General features: G+C 45.9%; 1 protein-coding gene across 15 annotated transcripts in view; it reads right to left on the bottom strand.

The window, feature by feature from the left end:
* OBSCN (obscurin, cytoskeletal calmodulin and titin-interacting RhoGEF) overlaps positions 1–24868 on the bottom strand; it is a 184565-nt gene extending 159697 nt beyond the window's left edge. For 14 of the 15 annotated variants that reach the window (XM_084509857.1, XM_084509867.1, XM_084509870.1 and 11 more), the window contains exons 1-7: positions 24646–24868; positions 15621–16761; positions 8522–8791; positions 6029–6289; positions 2287–2589; positions 966–1232; positions 2–277 (exon numbers count right to left, since the gene is read on the bottom strand). In XM_084509857.1, coding sequence (XP_084365983.1) covers positions 2–277; positions 966–1232; positions 2287–2589; positions 6029–6289; positions 8522–8791; positions 15621–16752 — 2509 coding nt within the window. In that variant the 5' untranslated portion in view covers positions 16753–16761; positions 24646–24868. The remainder of the gene's footprint in view (position 1; positions 278–965; positions 1233–2286; positions 2590–6028; positions 6290–8521; positions 8792–15620; positions 16762–24645) is intronic. The other variant, XM_084509863.1, reaches the window with a different exon arrangement.
* Positions 24869–26823: the final 1955 nt, after the last annotated feature.

Here is a 26823-nt window from a genome sequence, read left to right as displayed (position 1 = left end):
CCTTTCACTGAAAGCTGAAAGACCATTTTATCCCCTTCGCAGACGCACTGATAAATTCCAGCATCCTCTGTTGCAATGTTGTGAATTTTCAGGATGTGCTTCTTCCCCACAGCTTGAAGTTCGTATTTTTCACTGGCCTTGAGTTCTTTCCCATCCTTCATCCACTTCACAGTAGTGTCTGTGTCTGAAAGCTCAGCCTGAAGCTTGGCTTCCTCACGCAGCCGAGCAGAGACCTTTTCTATATCTCTGCTCTTGTTGGTAAATCTCACTGCAGCACCTGTCAGGAACAAAGGCCTCATTATTTCAAGTTATATCAGGCTAGCATGTCCCTGATATGTGTTTGCTGCAAGACCTTTGAAAAAGTGTTAGTTCCTGTTCCTGCCCTCACAATTTTTTTCCCATTTCAGGAGATTTAATCTTTTTTTTTCTTTCAGATTCACTGAGAAAAAATGCACATCTTTCTACTGATTAACAATACTCTAAACGTGCTTCTGCAGAGATTTTCACCCAAAGCCAAGCACTTCCTTACGTAAGAAACATTTTATTCATTACCTTTTGCTATGCAATACTAGTAGATACAGATAGTAATGCTCCTTTACTTTTGAATGATTCCACTACAGCCAGAAAATCTAGCCAAACCTGGAGCTGAAATTACCAGTTTAGAGATTCAGCAGTTTGTCTGGTAACTGAATCTACTGACTGATGGTTGGGAGCTGCAGAAATTCCCAAGCTGACATTAAGCAGTCTAGTTCAGATACCAAGCAGCCAGGTAGACTGACTCCCTCTAAACTCTGTGCTACCACGGTTAGGTCATTACCAGGACCCACATTAGTCCATATGCTGCAATTTCATGTGTTTTGTACAGTCCAGGCCATAGTGCAGGCCTCCAGCCCCTGTTCTAACCATCAGGTCATAGCAACTGTCCCTTGACTGGAAGAAGAAAGGACAACGATCAAAGTAAATACCTCTCACTCTCATCTTGGTGCTCACATCAACATTGTTGGCAACAAATTTCACTTCTGCTCCATCATCGTTCTTGGTGACATTCTTTATGATTAGGTTGTGAGTAGTTTGGGTTCTCTTAATGATATAGGTCTCACTTTCCTGCAAGACTTTACCATTAAGGTACCAAGTTCCAGAACATGTTTTTGTGAGGTCAATAGTGAACGTGGCATCCCCTCCAGGTACAGCTTCAACAGTTGTCAAGGGGGTTTTCACAGCCAGGACCGGTTCTGGGAAAGAAGAACAACTTGTATGTCTGAGACCAAAAGACACAAGACTGCCATGCTGGAGAACAGTCCTTCCTAAGAACAAAGTTCTCAAGGTAAGCGAGACATGAGGATAAAATCTTGCATATACTGAAAGCAATGCACAGTTGGTGAATGGGATTTGATTTCTATGTCTGCCATTAACTGACCTGTGGCACTAGATTAAATCCTGTTTCCTGCACAGATAGAACAACAAATATATTTTACTTATTTTTTCCCTGCTGTCTTTAAAGGCATGACAGACGTAACACTTGCTAGGCATCCTGAACCACCCAGGATCCCTAGCAAGCGTGCTATTTCTTTAATAAGAAATATTATTCTTAGATTTTAAAAGGATCTTCGGCAGAACACTAATTACTTTTAGATATTCTAGGGAAGCTCAGGCATAGGTGGTCAGCTAGGGAAAAGAATGACACAATAACAAGACAGAGTGTGATCTGGGTCTAAGTAGATATTGCTCAGTAGAACAAATCAAAGGAAGAGACAATCCCACTATACATAATTCTGTGGCATACTGGTACCCTAGAAATAAAGTAAAATACCCATATTTCTCATAGTAACTCTGAGACTATAGAGAGACCAATAGAAACCTGTTTTTTAGGACCATATGATCATCACAGAAACATTCTTTAGGTGCAATTTCAGTACCTAATTCATATACTGAAGATTAAATCATAAGTACACCTTTATTTTTCCTTTTACACAAGCTCTAGAAGAGCTTCTAGAGTTTCTCTAGAACTTCCAGGCTGAAGATCCATTACAGAGAGCTCTGCCTCTCACACAGCCTGGTGTGAGATATTGGAATATAACCATATTCACAGCTATATCACAGAAACCCAACTTGCACCATTTTAGTGATGGGCAGACATTGAAATGAGGTAGGAGAGCTAGAAGCGAAGGAAAAAGGCTTTGGAGTGCTGCTGCTCTGTACTCCTCAAAGACACGGGAAATGTCTTTAGAGCACCAACGTGGCAGGTCAGCACAGGCTGACCCATTTCTCTGGGGGTTTTGTGCTCACCGAGGTGCATGCTCCCTGGGAATTCCAGATATGGGCTCTGTCCATACGCGTTGACAGCAGACACTCGGAACTGGTAATCAGCCTCTTCTGCCAGATTGCTCACCGTGAACTTGGGGACAGGGACATGAGACTCGTGGCACCTCACCCAGGTAAAGCCAGTTAGTTTCTTGCGTTCCACTACGTAGCCGTCGATTGGAATGGGGCGGTCCAGCTTCGGAGGGGACCATCCTAGCGTCACTGAGGTTTCTGTTTTATTTTTCACCACGGGGTCAGCTGGGGGCTGTGTGGGAGGCTTCTTGGGAGCTGCACAGAAAAGAAAAAAAAAAAAAAAAAAAAAGGCAAGAAATTTATTATAGAATCATTTAGGTTGCAGAACACTGTCAAGATCATCAAGCTCAGCCATCAAACTGACCTACTGAGTCCTGTCACTAAACCATGCCCCCTACTGCCATGTCTACACATCTCTGAAATACTTCCTGGGATGTAGACTCCAAAACCTCCAAGAATGGGTACTCCAAATGTTGGAGTAAAAAAGCCACTGTGTCTCACTGAGGAAAACTAGAGCTTCCACTGGTCTAAAGGCTGCCCCAGGTTAATAAACATCCATAAAACCTTAGTGTGATGTGGAAAAGCAAGAGAATGGATGGAAGATCCTTTTAGATTGCATTACACAGACTTTACTATGAACAACTCACAGGCTTAAGCCCTCAGTGCTAGATACAGGCCCATGCCACCTCCTATACAGCTCTTGGATGAAGCAGACTAAGGCTCAGTATGTTATTTTCACTCAGAAGAGGGATAAAATCACCATCAGAAATTGTCCAAAATTGTATGCACTGAACTCCTCTTCCACTTCCCTAGTGTGAATCCAACCAAAAAAAAATGGGACATCAATGTGATTTTATCCTTCATCCACCTGCCTACTACATGTCATTCGTTGAACAGGGCATTGACCTGCAATAATACTGCCAGCCTACTGGGATTCATCTGCTGTCAGAACTTCAACCAAACCAGAACTAGGTTCTAACAGGCTTAAACACAGACCAGCTAAACGACTGGGATGTTTCAGAGATAAAAGATACACATGAATAAAGAGTGCAAGGGTTTTGAAGTCACACTGTCTCACAGAGGTCTCAGTTGTGGGCTACACAGGCTTGGCTGATCTCTGCAGCCACTTTCTTCTGGGAATCTGTTCTGCCTCTGAATTTCTTGCCACACAGACAGCCTTCTGTAAATTTTCCCTCCCAAGAGTGATAGCCGTCAGCAGGGACCTCTGTCAGGAAAGGTGTTTTAGTAATCTGTGAAGAGCCAGCTTTTGGGGTCGGGGAATTAACTTTGAAAGGAAATGATGCAAAAGGCATGTCCCACTGGGGGACACTACAGCCAAGGAGATGTGGCTATTTTGTGGTACCTGAGGTCACATATGACAGATTTATTCCTGCAGGTAATTGCATAGCAAAGATTTACGTTCACCCTCTTATTGCTCCTGTAGAGAAGGCTAAAATCCTTCTCTATGTGCTTCCACTGACATGGACAAGAGGCTAGGAATTATCTAATGTGCTCTAGTTACAGATTACTGACCCAGTAAATGACTCATTTTGTTTAATTCTGGCTATTTGAAAGTCAGCTGCCTGGTTTAAGTCAGCCATCCAGACTCCAGCTGCAATCCTACAGAGAACAGCACACTCAGGAGCAACACATCCCAGCTTAAAGGTGTGTGAGGCAGGGGCAATGGGTTGCACATTGCAGATTCTCAAGTATTCAAGACTAAAGAGGGAGCTTTTGTGATGAGCCTAGACTGCAAACTGAAGTTTGGGAGATCTGAGCTGCTCTCTGCCTCAGTTTACCCATCTGTAAAACAGGCAGACTAATAACACATGATCCTAAGCAACTAATATATACACATTTCTTGTCTGGTGAATGGTATTAAACAGCTAACAACAATCTCATCCAGCTAATTGAAAAGATGTGGACATAGCACACAGTAGCTTATCAAATAGGCACAAAGTGTAAAAATAGGAAATCTCAATGTGATACACTTTTTCTTCATTACATAAATAGACACATAAGTGTTTTGGGGTGCACTGTTACCAGCCTGTCAGTTGCTGCTGGTCAGAGCTAGATGCCAAAGGTCCTGCTAACATAGCATTAAGCTGAAAACTAGACGCTGGAATCGGATCTCCTGACCTTACCATCAGAAACTGAAATGTAATATTTTGTTCAGAGATACCTGCTTGCAGGAAGACAACTTCTTCACTTTTTCTGTTCCATGAATCAGCTCTTGCTTCATAATTTAAACAGCAGAGTCAGAAATCATGCTGAATATTGTCATTCCCATCCACGCTTGGTTGGATTGGTTACAACTCAGTTACAACTTCCCAAATACCTTAGAAAATGCCACAATGCTAAGATGCTTATGCCTTTTTTTTCTCATTAAAACGTGTAGCTTAATAGCGTCAGAATGCCCCAAGCACTTTAGATAATACAACAGTTTTAAACTGTTATTTAAAGATTTGTTTTTACTACTCAGTAATTGCAATTTGGAGGTGCTGGTGGGAGAAAAGAAGTATTATTTTCCCTGAGTTGGTGTTCACATGCAGACTAGAACGGCAGTGGAGGCAAAACCCACACGTCTGGGAGACACAGTGCCAAGATACAAACACCTGCCTAATAAAATCAGGCAGTTTCATCAAAATTTCATTTCAGGTCTGTTATCAGCTACACTGCACCTGCTGCTACTGCTCTGCTTGGGACCCTTGCTCAGATCAGATTTGCCATCTGAAGGAATTCTCCAGCCAGCATATTATATCTGTTGCCCCACAAAAGGAAGGAAATTATATTTTTAGGAGGAAACATTTTTACTTTTTCTTACAGGTGTTTGTTTTTTCTTTTATTTTTATTTATATTTTATTTTATTTTATTTTATTTTTATTTTACTTCAATGCAAACAGCTTAGGAAGCTAAAATCAAAGTAATATGCTTTGAGTTTGTTGAATGCTTGACTGCCCCTGAAATGTTTAGTGTGTGAGTGTGTAGATGTTCTTTCACAGATGTTTTTGCTTCCTAGAATGGAAATGAACTTCACACACTGCCAAAAATATTTGGGACACCTATCTACTTCCCTGTAAGAGCCAGCATACCCACAAGCTACCCTCCTGTCTCTGGAGATTCAGGACTTAGGGAATGAACTGAATGCTGGCTGACACTTCCCTCCAAATACTCACTGAAGAGAGAGAGAAAAATAAGTGGACACAAGAACTGGTAAATAGCTCTCAGATAAACTAATGATTTTGGAAAATGAAGGTCAGCTTGCAGACACAGTACCCACAGCACTACATGCATAATGAAGCAAGATGACCACAATGCGTGTAGCTTACAAATTGTTTTCTAAGCACCTCCCAGTGTGCAGAAATCACACATCCCTTACCACTACGTTGTGTATTCATTCCAGTTTATATTCATCCCAGTTGTCATTTTATATTCATTCCAGTAGGGAATGAGAATGGTATGGGGGAGACACATTTGTGCCATGCTCTTTCCCAAAATGTGTTTTTTCTCTCTGTTTTGACCTCTCCATAACATCAGGTTGTCGTAAGCCTTTTCTGGCAGGCAATGAACTTCCCCCTGTCTTTGGACAATGCATGACTTACCACGACAATACCTGGAAAAAATAGTGCTAACATGGGAGTACCTGCTTGCTGGGGAAGACACAACACCAAGGCCAAATAAAAGGGGAACTTACTGGTCACTGTGAACTGGGTAGAAGTCCTGCTTTCATCAGCCAGGAAGGCAATTTCGCCAGCATCTTCTATCGTACACTCTCGGATGATCATGGTGTATTGCTTGCCAGAGCGCGTGATGGAGATCCGATCACTGGCTTTCACCTCCTCTTTGTTTTTCAGCCAGCGGATGTTCTGGCATTCGTTCTCCAGCTCCACACAGAAGATGGCTGTATCGTTTATGGAAACCGCAGTCTTTCGTGGAAGTTTTTTAATGATGTTCCCTTTAAATAAGAAAGTAATTATGATTAGCAAACAGCAGATATGAAAGTGTCTGGTAACACGAGACCACCCAGACTACAGCTGTTCTAGCCAATAGCTCTCACCTAATCGAAACATTACAGACACTACACAGGCATTCCTAAATGAAACCCTAGGCTCTGTGTTATACAGAAGAGATAATCCCAAGGACTCATTTTGCCCTTCAAAGAGAGAAAAGCAATTTTATTTGACTACAGTCTCTCATGTTTCTAGTCTCACATGCAGTATCTGTTGTTGGGTAAACACAAGGTACGTGGCTTTGCCAAGAACAGATTTGTCTGTGATATGGCTTGTATTGCCTGCATATTCTAGGAATTTGCACAAACAATCTGCTGAAGTAGGTCAGTCTTTAACCAGACAGGTCCTCGGCTGTCTCTGGGATTTTGCTTCCATTAAATGAGCAGTAAGTTACATAACCAAGAGGCCAGACACAGCAGCCACCTAACTTAGCAGAAAATACATTGACAGCCTCAGATTTCTTTTTAGAGTGAGCCCTGAAATTCACATGGAATTAAGTCACTTACTTGTGGCCTTTCCAAGCTACTGTGATTATGATTTAGAAGAATAATGTCAGAGTTACAGGATGTGACTGTTCACAGGGGAATGTGTAAGGTCTGAAGACCAGCCCTATTGATGGATAATGACTGTCTCTAGCCCTGGAACAGTCCCTGCCAGGCAGAAGTGCCCTCAGTCAGGCAAAGCACCTAGAGATACTTCATGAGAAGCAATGCTGAGCTGTTTCATGGAACAAACCAGACGTGTTGCATCAGGAGGATTCAGTATCTGTTTTCTGCTCATCCTCTCTGAAGCTCGACTGTGTGTCTGCCCTTGGCGGTGTCCCTCTCCCTGCAGTGCCGTAGAGCTGTGCATCCTGCCAAGCTCTCACACTCTCCCAACCCCACCCTGCTCTCGAATATTCTCCCCCGAGGCAGGCAATGGGATCCCCTGGTAAGCCTCTGCCTCCTTTCCCTCCTGAGAGCTTCACCTGGCCCAGTCACTCTCTTCTAATGGAGCTTGTTGTAGGACCACAGCACAACACAAATACCAGATGTGCTACCAGGGACAAACACATTTACAGTGTTTGAATGTCTTAGACATCCTTTTTGTTCTGTTAGGGTTATCTGAACTCTCAGGTGTCTGTGGGCTATATTACCCCTTCTGCCTTCACCCATACAAACTGTTAAGCCTTTGCTAATGACACAAAAAGGAATATGCCCAAGGATGCACAGCACCCAACTATCTTGCACCAATTTGTGTAGTGGAGAACTTTTGTTTTCAGTGGAAGTAAACTCAGGCTTCAAACAAGACAGGAAAAGTGTGATTCTGTAGCTATTACAGGTCTGCAACTCACACTACAGAAAACACATCAATGATGGCAGTGTAAGCAGTATCTAAATCAAAACTGCAGGTCCTGGAGTTGCACAGGTAAGTGAGCAAATCGGTGAGTTCGGAACTGATGGCCCCTTCTGCAGACAGGCCTGTGTCTCTGATGAGCGCATCCACTGGTTGTGAGACACCAACAGTGCACCCAACTCTATGCCTACATTAATTTCAGTCCCAAGTCACCAGTCTCAGAGGACTTGGACATGGATCTACACCTACATTTTACCCCTTACTCATCGGCCTTTCATACTCCAGAAAGCAGCTCCCGATGTCAGAGCTCTGAGACATGAACATGGTTCCCAGTTGGAAATGAAACTGGTGGTGACCACACATCAGACCATAGGACAGTTGCTAAGCCAACTTCCCAGCGTGGTCAGCACCACTCTCAGACCAGATTTACCATTGTGTCTGCCAGACACCCAACAAGACCTGTGTGAGACAGCACCAGGGGACACATCCTTTGCTTTGGATCATGTTAAGGGAAGTCTACAATGCTGGGCTGCAGCTCAAGGGCTTTGCCTTCTAGGAAGCCCCTTCAAGCACAGGGCCCCACCAGGTGACATGTCTTGAGCAGAAACACAATCTCTCCCTGCTCTGTGACCCCGTGTCCCAGATACGCCCTGGCAGGAGACCCAGGGACCCACTGACCCATCACACGTGGCTCTCCTCTCACTGTAAGGGAGTCTGCTGTTCTTCCCTACACACATGCAGGGGATGAACGTGGTTCATAAGCTCACATCTGGAGGCTCACGTGTGCATCTGGCACTCAGTAGGTGAGGCTTGGCCTATCTGAAATAGTGATTCTTCCTTACCTTGGACAGACAGCTCTGCAATGGTCCTGCTCCCTTCTTTCATCTCACAGATATAGACAGCATCATCGTCTGCAGTGACGTTCTGGACGGTGAGCCGGCGGTACGTGCCCTCTTCCTCGATGTTGTATTTCTTGCTCTGCCGGAGTTTGGTTTCCTCCTTGAACCAAGCTGTCTCCGTACTAGGAACAGGTACCTCGCATTGGAACGTGGCGGATTCCTTCTCCCGGACTTCAAGATCCTTCAGTTTTTCCTTGAAGGGTATTGAGGGTTCTTCAGGGAATTAAAAAGAGAGGAGAAATAAGAATTTGGGATGGTCTGGGGTAAGAGGCATGAAAATAAATAACTTATTAGGGAAGACTTAACCCTAACACTCCTCACTAATGATATTGGTTTGTACTGGGCTCCCATCCAACCCCAGAATCAAGTCCTACCGCAGTAGGTGATCTGCTCTTATCTTAATATATATATACTAGATCTTATCAGAAGTATTTTTGAGGATTTACCTATAAACGAACCAGTGTCTGAACTGTTTACCTGCCCCACAACACTGCCCAGGAGTTAGCTCTAATCCTGAACTGGTGCAGCATCAGGTCGGTAAATTCTGCTCTCATGGCCTGCTCGTCCTCTAACACGAACGTCTCTGCACCGTACTCGCTACGTGCTACAGGTGGGTAGGACACAGGGCAGCAATTCTACGTAAAGGTGAGCAGCTGAGCTAGTCAGCTGGTGCAAAAACCAATGTGTTAGGGGTCTTGTGTCAGAAAGGAGCTCAGTGGAGGGGTCTGAAATGGCACAGAAAGATGAGAGGTGTCTGTGCAAATACAAGCAGATGTGGGGGAAAGCACTGAAGTAGGTGATGGAGGTGCTCCCTGTTCTCCCTGCAAGCACCAAAGCCTCTGCATCTGCTTTGGTCAATGGCAATGAAAGAATGAGAGAAAAAGCCCGAGTCTCCTCTGCCTCTGCTTTCCTTCAACAACTGGGCTACAACACTCTGGCTTAGGGAGACACCAGAGTGTAGATCAAAGGGCAGGACAGCTGCATGGCAGTGAGAAAAACATTTTACGAACAGAACAATGCAGATGCCATTTAATTCCTGTGACAGCTGAGCTGTGAAATCATCCTGATACCCCAGCAACAAACTAGAGAAAGAGGAACTGAACTGAACAGGGCAGCCACTGGTCAGCGGTGCCACCACCACGTCAGACGCTTGGATTAGCTCATGACGATGTGTCACCACTCGTGCTTCATGAGAAATTATGTCGTGATGTGTACCTCCACCTTCTAATAGCTCCTGCATCAGCATCCAGGCTGTTCTCATGGTGCCATTCCCCTCTTCTTGATCACACTCCCTGGCTGATAATTTCAGCTGGTGGCTAGCAGCTCGTAATGGCACGTGTTAGCCTAAGTGTCAGGCAGGAGTGGATTCCTCTTATATTTATGAGCCCATGCCCACAGTGGCACATCTCAGAGCATGGCTTAAAACTTGCTTCTCGTGCTTTCAGTAGCTGAGTGTATACCCAAGCCATTGTCTACCCCATCCTGTTCCCCCACTGTCTTTGGTGTGGTTTGTTCTTTATTGAACTCGAGCCCTGGAAATCCATGTTCAGTTTTGCAGGGCTCTTACTCCACCCCTGGCACAGCCAGAGCTGCAGCTGTCATGGACACCTCCAATCCTTCCCAGCTGAGCACAGCCTGGACAGAGATACCAGACCCTCAGGGCTTGGGCAGGACACCTGGAGGGAGCGATGCTGTATTACCTGTGTGATACTGAACCTGTGTGGCTACCCCAGGACTGAAAACTTACCGGGAACCCATGCAATACCTTAGGAACAGGGACGTGTCTTTTTGCCTAATGTGTTTCGTTTCAACGCAAGTCAAAGTCTTGCAGTAACACAGACCTGCTCTGCCCCCAGTCCATGTATTAATTATCTTCCTCTTCCTCTATCCCATGGAAAATTCAGCCTCCTGCCCTGCACTCTTGTATTTCACATCTGGAAGCCACCCATGTGGTTAGGGGGAATGGTGTGGATGCAATTCTCATGACATGGGACCAAGCAGGAGGATGAGAACAAGCCTTTATCAGAAGGATGCCAGCCTTGAGGAGATATTGCTGTGTGAGACTGGAGGGACTCTGGAGCTGGCCATGAGAGCACAGGGGCATGTCCAAGGGCCAGAAGGAAATCCAAGATGCACCTGAGAAGCACACAAGCCTGTTTCCACATTTGGAGCAGCTGGCCATGTCATTAACCTCTCCCTTTACAGCCACCAAGCAGTACCTAAGGTAAAAAAAAGCTACCCCAAGAAAAGGCTCTTAACTGTATAAACATAGGCAAATCATTAGATTCTTTCTTACGTGTTGCAGTAAAAGAACTGCTTTTCCAGCCAGGGACAGTAGGTACAAGGCTATCTGTGCCAGCCTGGGGTCACAGATCTCCTCTGAAAACAACTTTGCTTTCATTCTGCTGATGTGCACACACGTCTTATTTTGCTCTGAATGGGGCTTCAGAGGGACAGCAGCTGACAAACTGAACTAAAGGCTGCAATTTTCCCAGCCCACTGCTCTTTTGGAGAATTGAGCGAAATGCTCTGAAACCCACCAGTCTCCTCTTCCTGAACACACCTTCATGTCCTTTACACAGTCTAACCTGTGCCTGGTCAGCTGTCAGGCAGAAGGTGTTAATTTTGGTAACGGGTCAACAGAAGGACCCCACTGGTCAGAACGGTGAGTTGCCCAGAGACCTCTACATCGACCTCTTTCAACCCACACTGGGCTGCAGATACTGCAGATATCAGTCAGATAGTGACATTTACAGTGCAAATCCCCCAGCCCAGGGACCCTCTCTTACTTCTCTGTGCAGCACCCAGCACAGCTCTCAGTTCTGTGCTGCAGCCACAGGCACTTGGGGAAATGTTTCTACAGATAACGACATTATTCTTGATCTCTCGGACTCCATAAATATTGACTGCTCAATTCTACATGCCTGTTTGTCACACATTACTCTTTCACAAGGTAATTCTCAATGTAAGCTCTTGTTAAGTATGACTAATATGGAGGATAAAACCATTGGGCTACCAATTTCTTTCCTTATCCAAAATACTCAAAATGCCCTTGGAAGATGAGGTGTGTTCATCTGAGGTTACCTGTGACAGTTTTCGCATAAGAAGTAGCACCAGTTCCCACCTCTAGCTCCTATAATACCAGAGCTGGTTAGAAGTTATTTAACATCAAGTAAAAACAGCAATCTCTTTCTGGGAGAATGAAGTTTGAAGTATGAAAACAAAGATTTTCTGATCACTCCGTATCAACCATTCATTCTCTAGACACATTTACTTCCATCCAAGCTCAGTGGTGCTAATTTAAGCATCTCTTCTACTTTGTCCTTGTAGCACCTGAACTCCCAACATGACTCATTTTCATTCACTGAGTGCCCTGAGAGGTCATTTAAATCCATTTCTACTGTCAAAATGAATTTATTTTTTTAATGATGAATTCTCCACAATTTTTTGGCTACATTTTTCTATTAATCTGTCTCCAGACAAAGCAGAAATACTCACCAAGGCACATAAAAACATTTCTAAAGAAGGAAAAATGAAAGACCTACAAAATCCTGCCTACTGGGAAGAATGTGAGATGGAAACAGCACAACAAAACCCCAAGGGAGCATGGAGCAAGAGCAGTTCATGGAGTCAGTGGGAAAGCTGCAAGAGCTTAAACCAGCTATAAATTTGGCTGCTTGTCTTGAAAACATATTTCTCCAGAGTGTCATAGGCTTTTGTTCGGTCCATACCAACCAAACTAGCAATGAGATGATGTTAGATGTTAAAAGCAGGTCCTGCTCACACATATTTTGCTAAGAATAGGTGCAGCCTGCGGAGAAGCTAGTGTCTTCCTAACCTTCCCAAGGCATATCTGCCTGCCTGACCTTTCTCTTTTCACCTGTAGGTCTTTTCAGACATGTGCTCTGATTGCTGATTTTGGGGTGGGTCTGTGCAGACCTGGGAGTTGGAATTGATGATCTTTGTGGGTCCCACCCAACTCAGGATATTCTGTGATTTTCACCTGCCTGCATTTCCTCTTGCCTACTCCTGGCTTCTTAAAGGTTCTCCATTTATTATTCTAGAGGCAATTTTTCCATTTGTTACAAAAAAAAAAGCCAATGAGAGTAAGAATATGGAAAATACTTCCAAGAGTAGCTATCTGAAGGTGTGTGGATAAGCTTCCACCATCTTGTTTCCTTGCTCTTTTCCTTAGTAACTGTGCTTTTAAAACTGCCTCTGTACCTCCACATTCCTCATGTTTTAGCTCTTTTTCAGATCTCAAATACAGCTACCATGACAGTGGTCATCCAAAATCACTTCAGATCAGAAGAAGAAAGGAGTAGCCTCAGCACCGGTCTGTTTTTCCAGTCCTGATCCTATCTGAGCCGCAGCCTTTAACCTTTCCATACAGTATCTGATTACTCAACTAGTCCCTCTGTATTCAGTGACCCAGTCCCAAATTCCTTTCCTCAGATGAACATTGCTTGGCCCAGGCCCAAGGATAGAGACCTGTACGCTATTCTTGCTCACTTTACGCACGGCTTAGGGACATCTTCAAAGCCTTCGGGAAATTCAAGTCATTAATTCACATTCTTCCCATCAACTGTGCTCTTTGGTTTGTCAAAGAGGTTTGCTCTTGGGAAGAGTTTCTTAACGTTTACAGCTCATGTTTCAGTATATGGTTTGTGGTTTTATCCCTGCTCTAGACACTAGAATCCAGCACATTTCTGAATAAGAGTTATCAACTCTTGGTTTTCCTTAACTGTGATGGTGACTCTCTGCCTTGTAGCCTTGCCTTTTACATTTACACCTAATTGACTACATCCCATTTAAGAACAAAAAATTCTCTTTCAGCTCAATGATCTTTAAGACATGGGTTTGGCCAAGTGTTCAGTCCCTAGGTCTAACATTTAGACTGACAAAATACAGGAGGCGAGCTAGAAGATGCCTGACCTGTGCCCAGTCCTGTACCCTGCGAGGCTGCTACTAACTACCTCCGAGGCAGGATGCAGGTAGTTTTTCTTATTATTACACTTAAAACACCCACAAATATTCTCACTCAGGTTGAAATTATGTGCTATATGTGAACCAGAATGCCAGAGAGTACTTAAACCCTTGAAGCTTGCCTACCCGTGTATCTGTGGCTATGGATACACTCTGGGGAAGCAGTGTCACAGGCTCTACAAACATGCTGCCACCTGTGCAAAGCCACTGTAGCAGCTTTGTGCTGGCAGAAGTGGCTGCATGGGGAGTTTTTCTCAGTACTGCAGAAGTGCCTAAGAGAAGATAATGTGGCAATATGACCTACCCCCCAAAACATGATTGCAGATGAGCTAAGGACACCACCAATGGCATAATGGACAGAATTAAAAGTTCCCTTCATTGCTCCATCATTCTGCTGTCTTTGGATGGCTGAGGACTTCTGGTAACAAAAAGGAGAGTCATTATGTAGGGCCTAATTATAACCAGCCCATGTGGATTTTCCATGGCAGCCTTGGCCTGGCCAGCAAGCCCACTGTGGTGTAGTGTAACAAAGAAACATACCGCAAACATTTCCACTTGAGCCCTCTGACTCACAGGCGTCTTTTGACAATGGACATTGATAAATAACCCTTTCCCATGGTGCCTGCTCCCAGACCTGCTGCTTCACATGCTTTCCCTGTCTCTGTTGGAGCAGGTGCCCCCGTTGGGAATAACCACATAGGCACGGGGCAGTTCTCTGCAAGACAAAAGCTAGGCAAGGAACGGAGCCTGATCCACGCTCAGAGTGAAGAGGCTCGGTCTTCTCCCTTGAGTCCTGTCTCATAAGGGAATCACAGAGTTATGGAAGGGGCCAAATGCCCTTCTCGACACCACTCAGCACCTCCGAGGGATGGCAATGAGCAGGACAAGTGCCAGCAAGCTCGGTGGATCGGGTGTCACTGACAGACACAGGGACTGAGTCACTGACGGGAAAGATGGTGAGCACGAAAGGAGAAGTCTGGAACAGGGAAACCAATAAAACTGAATAAAAGCTGAGAGTCTTAAAGACAAGTTTCAAACACAGACCCTTCCTACTGATTTAGATTTCTAACACATTTTGCTTCCAGTCAAAAAAGTCTATTTTGTCACACAAAGTGGCAAAGTTTTGTTGTTGTTGTTTTGTTTTGCTGTTGTCATTTTGTTTTTGTTTTACATCTGAGAGTTAATTTATTGGGGTTGCAGACTGCCTGCTGAAGCCTTGCCAAACGGGAGAGCAACTTGAAGATTTAGAACTTCCTCTGTGAAAATGTGTCACAATTTTGTTTGTGTTCTGAAGAGCTTGTCCTGACCTCCACCAGAGCTGAGGGACCTTCTGAAGGCAAGTTCATCACCACTAAGTATGGCAAGCAGAAGCATGCTGGAGCTGGTAGAGATCTGGGAGCATACGAGGACTACAGGCTATCCAGCAACACAAGATGGGAAAAGACTGAAGAGGCCAGACAAGAAAAATGCTGCTTGTGGGTCAATCTGGGCAGAAAAACTGAGAGGAGACGGCATTAGAGCTGGGGTAGGCCCCCCAAGGGATCCAGTGCAGCCTGGCACACTCAGTTTGCAGGGAGGAGTTTCCTCTGCCACCTTTTAAATGGCATAAGTTAGATTAAGAGGACCAGTTTGATTAAACCCTGTGGTGAATTTAAACCCCGATATGATTAAACCTTGGAGGGAAAGATGGGGGGGGAGGGGGGGGTTAGCTGAACCAGAGGATGGTAAGGGATCTCTTAGATTACTATAAATGAGGACAGAGGAGATCTTTAAAGATCTAGTTCATTCCAGCTGCCCCACAACCTGCCAGTTCAACATCATTCATCCCCAAATGATGCTTGTTTATTGTGCTTCCTAAAAACCTCCTGTGATGGGACTCTCTCCCCTTCCCCAGGTCATCTGTTCCAGCACTAACCCCCCTTTACAGCTGGAGGGTTTTTCTTCATGCCTCACCCACACCCCTTTCCTGAAGTTCTTCCCAAATTCCCACTCGGTGTGGAAGTGCTTTGCCTTTCTTCTTGTGGGCTGCCCACCCCAGCGAGACGTCAGCACCCACCTTTGACAGTGACCAACACGGAGCTGTAGGTCTGTCCCGCCAGGTTAGAGGCTGTGCAGGTGTACAGCCCGTTGTCTACCTGCTTGCAGAAGAGGATCTTCAGCACGAAGTTCTCCTGATCGTCCTCGTAGATGACGTGCCGCCGCCCTTCCGAAATGACCTCGTTGTCCTTCTTCCACACGATCTCAGGCTTGGGCTCGCCCGTCACGTAGCAGCTCAGCTTAGCGTGCTTGCCCTCTGTCACGCTGCACGTGCGCGTCAGCGCCCCGAAAGTTGCATTGCGGGCCCCTTTGGTGGTGAGGCCAGCTGCCCGCTCGTAGTCCCGGGAGAGGCTATAACCAATGCTGGACAGCCCTTCTGTCACGGAGTAAGACTGGGCAGCCGTGGAATCAAAAGACCCATGGGCTACGTCCGTCTTCCTGATCTCCTCCCGCCTCTTTTGCAAGTGAGACAACAAGGAAGCCGTCTTGCCGCAGCTGGTGTCGAAATGGCTGCTGCTGCCTGGGTTCGAAGAGCCCTGCGTTTCCACCACCAGCGCAGCTGAAGCGCTGGCGGAGCCGATGGGATTCTCTGCCCGGCACGTGTACGTGCCGCTGTCCCCCAGCCGGGCACATTGGATGGTGAGAGCATTTGACTCCCCGGCGGACTCGATCTGGAAGCGGCCTGCGTCAGCCCGGTTCCGCAGGTGTCTCCCGTCTTTCTCCCAGTTCACCGAGAGGGGAGGGCTGCCCTGAACTTTACATTTGAACATGGCATCCTCGCCCAAAGTTACTTTGATGGAGGACGGTTTCTGGATGAAATACGGGGCTGACTCTGTTACCGTGGTCTCCTCTCCAACTTTGATACTGACAGCAGCAAAAGCTTCCCCAATGGTGTTCTTGGCCCGGCAGATGTATTGGCCACTGTCCTCCAGGCTCAGATCATAGATTGTTAGCCGATAGAGATCCCCATCTTCTGTAGTTTTAAACCTTCCCCCAGACTGGACTGGAAGTTTATCCTTTTCCCAGCTCACAACTGGGATGGGGTTCCCAATGATCTGGCAGCTCAGGGTGGCATCCTTCCCCACAGACACCATAAATGCCTTAGGCCGGGTCAAGAATCGGGGGACTCCACTGAACGAGCTGTAATCCATCCTGGTTACCTAAAGGGTGAGAAATAAAAATGTCAGGAGTGAACAGATTAGGTGGTACAAGCAAAGAACTGTTGCACTTTCATGGTTTCAGGACATTTGCCATCTAGAACAATCTGGTTGGGGCACGTTTTCATCGTTCTCACTACGGGTGAGAAGATTTTACATACTTTTTGGATTTGAGCTCAGTCATGTGAATCTACTGAAGGAGGAAGTGGCCCACTTTTCCACTGGAGTCACCGTCCCTGGGGGTGTTCAAGGAAAGGTTGGACATGGTGCTTAGGGACATGGCTTGGTGGTAGGGTGACGGTTGGACCAGATGATCTTGAAGGTCTCTTCCAACCTTTATGATTCTATGATTCTACAGAGAGCAATGCATTTAGGGTCCCCTTGAGTTCCCCATGGCATACTAACTTACCTTCTTCATTTGCTCCTCTTTCTATGGACTCCTGGATGTCCTTCCCCTACAGGTGAAGTGAAACTACTTCTAATCCTCCAGGAGCAGAAGCCCTTTTGCACACTGGCTGTCATTTACTTAGACAAGCAAAGCACAGCTCAAGGCCTGCTCTTGACCCTGCCGGCACCAGAAACCCCAGGGTACACCAGCCGACTCTTCCCGGGAGCAGGATGAGGCCTGGGAATAGTGCTCTGTAAAGAGCAAACTCCCCAGCTCCAAGCCTCTCTGCAAGTCCTATTCACCAGACCCATGTGCACTGTTTCTCTCCAAGCTACTAGATGTCCTCAGCTGTATAATGCCAGACACTTGGGCATTAGCAAGTTGCACCTCCTTGAGCTATGGGAGCTACTGAAGGGAGATCTGCAAGGCTGCTCTCACATCTCTGCTTTTTCACCTTCAGAAGGGCTACACAAAGCAAACTGCACCAGCATTGTAAGTAATTCAAAGGAAATAATACGCAGTCACCCTGACAGAAATATCCTTCTTAATCCTACAGCAGGTTGGCTTCCCTGCTGGCCACAAATCCACCCACTCTCTCACCCAATGACAGATGCATGCCCTTACAACCTACCTCCCACCTCCAGCAGAAAGCACTAAGAGCAGGCCAAAAACGTGCTTTCATTTTTTGCACTGTTTGGGCAGAAGTTGCATTAGTTTTTCCTCCTTCCCCCAGTTCCCGTTGCAGTGCGTTAATGTTAATATGCAAATCCATAATGGCACAAGGGGGTGGGAGTCGAGTGGGCTGTTGACCTGCAGCATGACCTTGGGGAAACTGTCTGCTTGCCCTTTGCCTTGGCTCCCCTCCCAAATTGTCTCTGCATTAGGACAGGGATGGTCTGATGAATCATGATGTGCTCCATGTATATGACAAGGTACTTGCTGGAGTATATGACAAATCATGCATGAAAATTAACAGCAAATTACCGTTTTTCATTCCATTGTCTCTGCTGGAGACTGAAAGGCACAAATTACCATTAAAACTAAATATGGGGAAAGCAGTGGCACAAAAACACAAAATGTTTTTCATTCTAATCGTTATTACCATTGAGGACAGTATAGCTGATCTAACCTTCAGACTTCATTTGGGCCATGGATCTAAGCCAAAACCAAATGCAGTCTTCCTGCTATACATAACACAAAAAATACACGACTTACAATCTCTCCTGTCTCTCTCTCCAACATATTGAACTCTTAAGAAGCAGTCAGACACCTTTCCCTTTAGAGGAAATTGATACTCGCTAACGTAATTCAGATTTGCTTGTGTTTTTTGTTGTTGTTTTTCTTCCAGTTATCGAGCATATTGCATTATTCCACCAAAAATCTTTAGCAATTAAATAAATTGTTCTCAAAGTTTAAAGCTGAAAAACAGTAATGGGGAAAAATCACTGGGTAAATGCTAAGAATGCAAAGAACAATTGACCTGCAATCATTAGTGCTCAGAACAACTGACTTTCTGTGCAGTGGTCACCCTTAGCAGTTGAAATTAATGTACAGAACTGTTTTTCCCTTGATCTCAAACTGAGTTCAGAAGTCTGTAAACTAGTTTGCACTTCCTATTCCCTCTAAATTCAATCTCTGTCCTCATGTAAGCTTTAAAATATATTTTCCATAAACACATGCAAGGCTGCAAGCAGAGAAGCTGCATGAATGCTTGGAAGATGTAGATACAGGCGTTGGGCTGGAGCCAAAGTACACTGAAGTCAGTGGAAATTTCCACTGAAGTTGATTGAGTGATGATCAGGGTCTTCTGCTTGTTTGAGGCTGGACAGTTTTAGTGGGGTGTGTGTGTGTGTGCTGGGATCCAAGTTCACCTCTGGAGAATCTAGCAGGAACATTAATGACAGTAAGAATGAATAAATCAAGGTATGGACTTGGAGCTCAAGTCCTCCCTAATCTTTCCTGCCCATCAGGCAGAATTTCAGGCTGCATCGTGGCATCAAAGTTTTTGGGTCTACCTTCACAAGGCTTTACTGTGTCTCATCCTTTCTAAATCCCTGGTTTTTGATAGATATATCACACCAACTCCATTTCCACCTTCAAATCCTTGGCATCAAAAAGAACAACAGAGTGAAGTTGCTTCACTTCTTTGAAGCAGTTCTGCATAATATGGAACAGTGCTGGAGCACGGAGACGGCTACGGACATGAGGTGTGTGGCTATGAGCCAGGCAGAGACCTTTCATCAAGCAGTGGCTTCCTGTGAGCAGCATTGCCTCCCCTGGGCACCAGGGGACATCTCCACGGCTGGAGGAGAGCGGAGGGTGTGCGGTGGGTGCTCACAAAGCCTGGCTGCTACAAGGTGAGAACAGGAATGCTTCCTAAAGCTCTTGTGCATTCACATCACCCACCCTCCTGTGCTTTCCTTCCACTCACAGCCTGCTTGCACAGACACAACCCTGTTCCAAACGGATGCCTCACCATTCACTGGCAGATCTGACAGCCAAGAGCAATTAAAACATGAGGAAACTGCAGCATCAGGTGCCTATTGCTCTTGAACTAGACTGGTACAGCAACTCCAAGACGCTTCTCTCCAAGGTCTGCTCCCTCAAGTTGCAGCCTCCCTTCCCCCTTTCTCCCAAACCTTCCCCTGGTGTCTGCATCTTATTTCATCTCATCACCTTGCCATCTACCAGCTTTCATCACGCACCCTCACTGAACGGTTCTTATGCCATTATAGATGGCCAGGATGACAGGAGACCACCAGGCATCAGTGACAACAGTGTGCTCACCAGAACTATTTTAGATACATTTCTAACATGGTAGGAAAATAAAACAGGGCTTATTCCTTGCTCTGCCACTGGTTTACTTGTATAATCATGAGAAAATCACTCGTATCTTCAGTCTCTGCCTGAATGAAAACATTGTCTTAAGGGTGTTGAAAGCATGAAATCCCATTAACAGGCATGAAATCTTAACTTGTGGCAAGGATGAAGCTACAATAAATATCTAACCAACAGCCAGACATAACAAAAGGCTTAGATAGGTTGGACAAGATAAACTACATTTTACTAGTTTAAATAGGATTAAATGCATCATCTTAGATTAAACTGATAAATAGATTATGAGTAAGAGGGAGAGGATGGCCTTGTGGACACACTGCTAAAAGATTTATTTTTTCTCTATTGTGCAACTTGTTAATCAATTTAGTAAAAAAAAAAAATAATCACTAATTCAAATTCTTTATAGGCACATGCAAACATCAAAAATCATAGTAACTCTGCAAATGCCAGGGTAGCTCTCTTGGAAGCAGCAGGACTGACAGCAAAGCATGAATAAACCTTGTCAATGCAAACGCCCCTTCCAATTAATCTCAGACATTTACCAGTGTCATATTTCACTTTATAATCCCACTGTGATTAATCATTTGCAGCAGAGATCACATTCCCATCGGGGTGTTTCTGAGCGCACTGAGGGCAAAGTAGCGGTACTTGTAATTTAACCGCGTAACCGCGTCTTTATTCATTCAAATTTTCACTATTTTGTGTTTTAGGGAAAGAATTGTCATATAATGTAAATAAATTATAGGAAATAATACACTGCATGCACACAGCCCAGGTCTCTAATGCTCTCCTCACAGCTGCCAGACTCTACCTTCACCTGCTTCCCCCAGGATAAGCAAGCCCCTGACAGTGGACTTCCACCAAGGGCACATTTACTTTCAAGATTCTCCTTCTGAAGAGAAAATAAATGGCCTTCAGGGAGAGAAAGGTCTCTCCTCTCAACAAGGAAACATCACCTCAGGCCACCCTGCCGACTACAGCACTGAGAGCAGGCCTCCAGGATGGGCACCCCAGCAGGCAGCCCCCACTGGAAGCCGTCGCAGGCATCTCTGGTTACATCAATGAGATGATTCCCTCCTGCCACTTGTCTTAGCCCGAGGAGCCAGGCACTGCCCTTGTCATTAAATGTCACCCCATGTATAGGCAGCACCATCGCTCGCTTGACCTCCCGTGACTTGCTGAGTGGGGCCGGGTAGCGGATGGGTTTCTCCTCGTTTCACCGATGTTGGGCTGCATCTGAGAAGCCTTCAGCAGCCCCTGGGCAAGCAGAGGCCTCACACTGTGGAGTACTGCCCCCATTGTGATGCTCTTTGGCATGAGAGGGTACAGAGGTGGCAGGTTATTCTCTGCTGAGGCCTCTCAGGTCAATGGTTAGAAAGGAAATCCTGTCCACCGTGACCCTTTGCAAAGAGCAAAAAGCACTGTGCAATGTGCCTCACAAAACATTCCCTAGACAAATGTGGCCATGAGCAGCCCCCCTGAAGAACAAGGAACTTTAAGGGTATTAAACACTTGACAACAGATCCCTAAACCTAAGAGACTACTGAAATGCAAGTCAGGAACACAAGGGTTCTCTCAGAAACACATTAAGACCCGTCACATGCCTGCTTGCTCATTTATTCAATCAGCTTTAGAGTTCATGTTTCCTGGGCTTTCTCCACAAGGACAACTGCTACAGCCTTGCACTCCTTCCTCTCCTGAGATGAGAGGCAATTAAGTCAGGAAAGCTCCTGTTCCTGGGTCCCAAACCCTTCCCGCTTGGAGGATGAAATGCACACCAGCACACCCAGTGCTACGTGCCCATCACACCTCTAAGGCAGGTGTAAGTAGAGATTCGCACAGACGCGCTGCTCTGAGATGACAGAATTGATCAGATGCCTGTTTCATCAGCACAGGAACAGGATCTGTCACGGAGGAGCTGGACACAGAGCTTAGCCTGGGCTACTCTAAATTCCTCTTCAGTGAGAGACAACGGATTTTGGCATGTTTAAAGGTCACTTGGTGAGCAGATGAAAGCCTTCCATGGCGCTTTGGAGGATAGGTGTCCATACTCTGTAGGAGATTTGGACACAGAGGACTCCATGCATTAAACTAAGCCTGCTGCCGTAAGCTATCTCAAGTCAGAGGGAGGCTCATTTACCTTCCCTGCTATCTGGTGCCTCCATAGTTAGACAAAGTCCACAGGAGATGCTCAGGGAAGTTTCATAGCTGGTCAGTGGCTAGCATGTGGCATTCAACATTGTGAGTAGCCCTCAGAGACAGCTAAGCTCAAGACAAAGCAATCTTTTCATCTGGTCCACAGGGAAGGGCTAAATATGCACCAGCTATCTAGGAAAGGACCTACACCACCTCAGGCTCCTGATATGAATCCTTAATAATCTGAATATTTCCAGTGACTGGTGGCAAACGAGAGAGTAGAACCATTAGAAAACTCTAACAAGTATCATTCATGAGGTTTGAACAACCTCGTCTAGTAGGAGGTGTCCCTGCCCATGGCAGAGGGGTTGGAATTAGATGACCTTTAGGTCCCTTCCAACCCAAACCATTTTGTGACTCTACCGAGCGAGACAGTCAGATCACCCTCCAGTCACATAAGCACACGGTTAATGTAAAACACGGGGGGCTGAAGCCAATTAGATGACTTACATTGGTTCAAGCACACTGATCTTTCCTGCTTGATGAAGGCAGACCTATTGCTTATGAAGCTCACCCCTCTTTTAACCATACAGACAGCATTCGCTTTCCTTCTAACATATCCATAGGTCCAAAAAGGTCCATAGGTCCACATAAAGACTTCTTCCTACTAGGGTTTTGCTGCAGCATGCAGCTTCATTGGGATCCCCTCCTTGATGAAGCCACAAAGACAACCCCAGAATCTTCCAAAGGACCAAAACTGCTCAGCTCAGCCCCTCTGATACTCAAGATGGTGTGGCATCATGTTTTCCTTTTATTTTTCTGAGCCTAAAGCCACCCAGGCTGCTCTGACAGCACATAAAGAATAGCTACAATGCAGGGGAGTTCTTAGGCATGTGGCGATGCTCATCACTGCTTCACGGGGCTGAAAAGGCAGGACACGAGTAGAGGGGAAAGACAAAAATTCTGGGTTTGCCACCCTGCGGACAGAAAAGGAGTGATGCAAACCCTAGCAAATTTATCACAGATTTCCTCCAACTGGATTTTGATTAAAACATACCCAGGAGGCAAATGGCTATGGCAGAACCCCTGCCCTAGGTGCACCCCAATGTCTGCTCAGATGGCAAGGAATGACAGCGTGAGCTGGGTGAGCTTGAAAGGTTCAGAAAAACAGCAGATTCACACGGATTTATATTACTTCATTAGTCTTACAGTTTTGAAGGCTGGAGTTTTACATGCCTGAAGTTGGCAGCACTATTCCACAGTTGAGCTAATACACATTTCCTCTCCATGCACACACACCCCCTGGATGTGTACACGTACATTTCTCTCCCTTACACATTAAATCATAGAATCATCTAGGTTGGAAAAGTCTTTCAGGGTCAGCAAGTCCAACCACAAGCCTGACCTCCTGGGTCCCATCACTACATCACGTCCCTCAGTGCCACGTCCATGCATCTCTGAAATACCTCCAGGGCTGGGGACTCCACCACATCCCCGGGCAGCCCGTTCCCATCCCTGACCACCACCTCTGTGAAGAAATTCTTGCTAATGTCCAACCTAAACCCCTTTTGGTACAATCCGAAACCATTTTCTTACTTTCTGTCACTTGTTGCATGCATATCCACAAAGACCACAGGCTCTTACCAGCACTGAAACAAATAATCCCAACCCTTAAATACATCACCACCAGCATTAACAGAGAAGGAAACTGGCTTTTATTAACCTGGGAGCACTGCCACGAGTTTTACCATGTGTGATTTCCTATGTGAGGGAGTTTCAGGATCACAACTGCCGCAGGGACAAAGAATTCCCTCCGTGACAATTAGCCACGAGGCTGCAGCCCCAACGCTTGTATTTTAACGGGTGGACGTCATTGTCATTACAGCCACTCCACCCCATTGAGCTGTAGGGCCGAAAATAGCCTCAGCTGTCGAGCTCCATCTCTCCCCATCTCTCGTCAGAGCCATTTGTAGAAATGTGAGGAGGGTGGGGGGCTGTGCTTTCAATTGGTATTGACACCGGAGAGAAGCTCAGAGGAAAAAAAGTTCTTGCTGAGGAGAAAAGCAGCGCAGGCTTTATGCCCTGGAAATAATTCTTAAAAACAAAACAAAACACTCCTTGCTGCCACCTCTCCGCAGGAACCTTATTTATTCCAGGCTCTTCATGCACACTGCTCTTGCCAGTTTGAGGAGAAAATGCAGCAAGTACAACCACCAGCTTTAAACCTGGCTTTCCTCTCTTTTCTTCTCTCCTTTGGAGGCCGATCTTTGCTCTTTTGCTAACAAGGCCAGAAATAATTAAGCAAAGCAAATCCATAGTTGCTTCAGACCAGGAGAAGGATGGATTTCCTCCGTCTTCAGCTCCATCTTCAAATACGTTTCGCGAGACGAGACATAACTCCAGCCCAGAAACACTGACAGAGGAACAAGCTCACCCTCCCTCAGCTAGGACCACCGTCCTCCACTCTCTCCGAAATACCAGATTCCCCGAGCCTACTCCTCTTTAGCTGAAGGTTTAGGTCTTACCTGGAGTCTTGTCAGGGTCTGAGGAGGTAAAAAGCTCTGGGCAGGGTAACAGCCGCTTCCTACTGAGATGACAGAAGGGGGAAGGGGGAAACAGGGAACAGAGGACGTGGGGGGACCATGTTGCTTTTGGTTCCCCCCTTTCCCCTTCAGCAAAATAAAACAGAAACCCCAGCGAGGACAGGGACGTGCAGCAGGAGGTCCCCCCAAGTCCCCCGGCGGTGCCTTTGCGGCTCGGGGTTAGGCTGTGCCACCCCCTCCCCACCCCTCCTCTCGCTTGTCCTCCTCCCGTCAAATCGCTGACGTGCTTCGCTTTTCCCTCTGCAGCCCAGCTCCAAAATAGCTCCGGGTGTCATTTACCGGGGAGATTAGGTTTCCCGCGGGACAGAGGCGAAAGGGCAGCGTTTTAGGGACTCGCTGGGACAGTCCAGCAACAAGGGGGGACACATCGGAGGGGCGTGTGGTCGGTGGTGTGGGGGACAGGCTGTGGTGACAGCACGGCTCGGGATTGCTTCTCCAGAGCCCATCCTGGAACCAAGCGATAAATGTGAAGCAGGGACTCAGGAGCGGGCTGTTGCCAGCTTATCAACACTCACAGGAGTAATGCCTCTTTCAAAAGGCATCAGATCAATAGTGGGTTTATTTATAGCCTCCCAGGCAAGAGTTGTTACAACGGCAAACAAGCAGTGAGTTAATAACCCTCACTATATCTCCCTTTTTGCAGAACAAATTTGTTGTGCACTGCATTGGCAGAAACGGTGTTGAGTTGCACACGCGTTGCATCTCACAAGCCCAAGATCTTATTTTCTACCTGTAAAACTGCCATTTTTTAACTATTTCCTCAACATGCATCTTGTGCTAACTCTTAGTAGCAATCAAGGCTCACAATTTTGAGTTTAAAACTCAATTCTGCTAATGATATAGGAATTAGGCCAGAGCCTAGCAGAGTCCCCCACAACAACTTCACCTCCACATGGCTATCAGGAATGGGCTGTGAGATATGCTTATTTTTGGCAGGAAACAAAACAGATAACATTCTGCATGTCTGAGGACATGGGTCAGCTGAAGGCACAACAACGTGTTGTGTTTACTCACTTTCCAGAGGACAAAAACACCAGCAAGGGAGCAAGTGGGAGTGGTATTAGGGATTTTGAAAGCAGGGGCTGATAAGAGTAAAAGGGACCAAAGAGACACTGCAGAAAGGTGGCATGCTACAGCCTCATGCTCCCCACTCCTTATGAGTCAAAATACAGCCAGAAATTACCCACAGTGGGTCAAAAAAATGACTATGAAGCTTAAGATTGAGGGGGGAAGGCACCTAGATCTTAGGTGGTGTTTTCCTAAGTTCCTCCAGTTGATAGAGAAAGCCCAGGCAGAAGTAGACACATCCTGGCTTGTGGTATCATCAAGAGAGCTTTGCAATCCTGAACCAGAACATGCTAAAAAGTTCCTGATATAGTTCAAGATATCAATACAAACACGGTTTGATCAGAAAGCACAGGCAAGGAAAAAAGGGAGAAATTATCTCCTGAGGTGGGTACCTAATGCTGAGCCTCAGGAGATAAGGACAGGAAAACTGTAAGGCTTTGTTATCAAATCAACAGTCTGCCAGCCAGATGGAAGGTGAAAAACTGAATCCCTTTGAACCTGGGATTCTGGACAGTTTTCCATTCAATTTGAAGTCTGCCCATCTAGTTCATAAGTTTTCTGACTTGGCCATAGGTAGGGTATGACAGACGATGACAAAGTCCGTGCTAACCATCCACTGCTGTCCCCACATCATCACAAAATGCCACGAGGTTGGTCAGGCTCCACTGGGTATTGATCCACGCACGGTAACTGCTCCTCATCACCTTCTGGTCCTGAACTGCCAGCACATGGGCTGAGGGATGAGGAACACCAGGACCAGAACCCAAAGCCACAGGCAGTATGCACAGAAGTTGCATTCTTCCAGAAATCTCACCTGCCATTAGGAACATAAATTAACTAATTAACATGCAATTAATATGCAACATGCAAATCAATTACTTGATATGCAATTAAATAATATGTGGGATATTAATATGCAAGACTCACTATTTGGAGGTGCTAAGTGTAAGACAAATGCACCTGCATCAGCTCCACGTCGCAACCCTGTGATAATAATGGCACAAAAATCCCTCCCAACCCCCCAGCTCTGTT

The sequence above is a fragment of the Aythya ferina genome, assembly GCF_964211825.1.
Source record: "Aythya ferina genome assembly, chromosome: 2".
Taxonomy (NCBI): Eukaryota; Metazoa; Chordata; class Aves; order Anseriformes; family Anatidae; genus Aythya; species Aythya ferina.
This window is presented reverse-complemented; position numbering and strand designations above follow the sequence as displayed.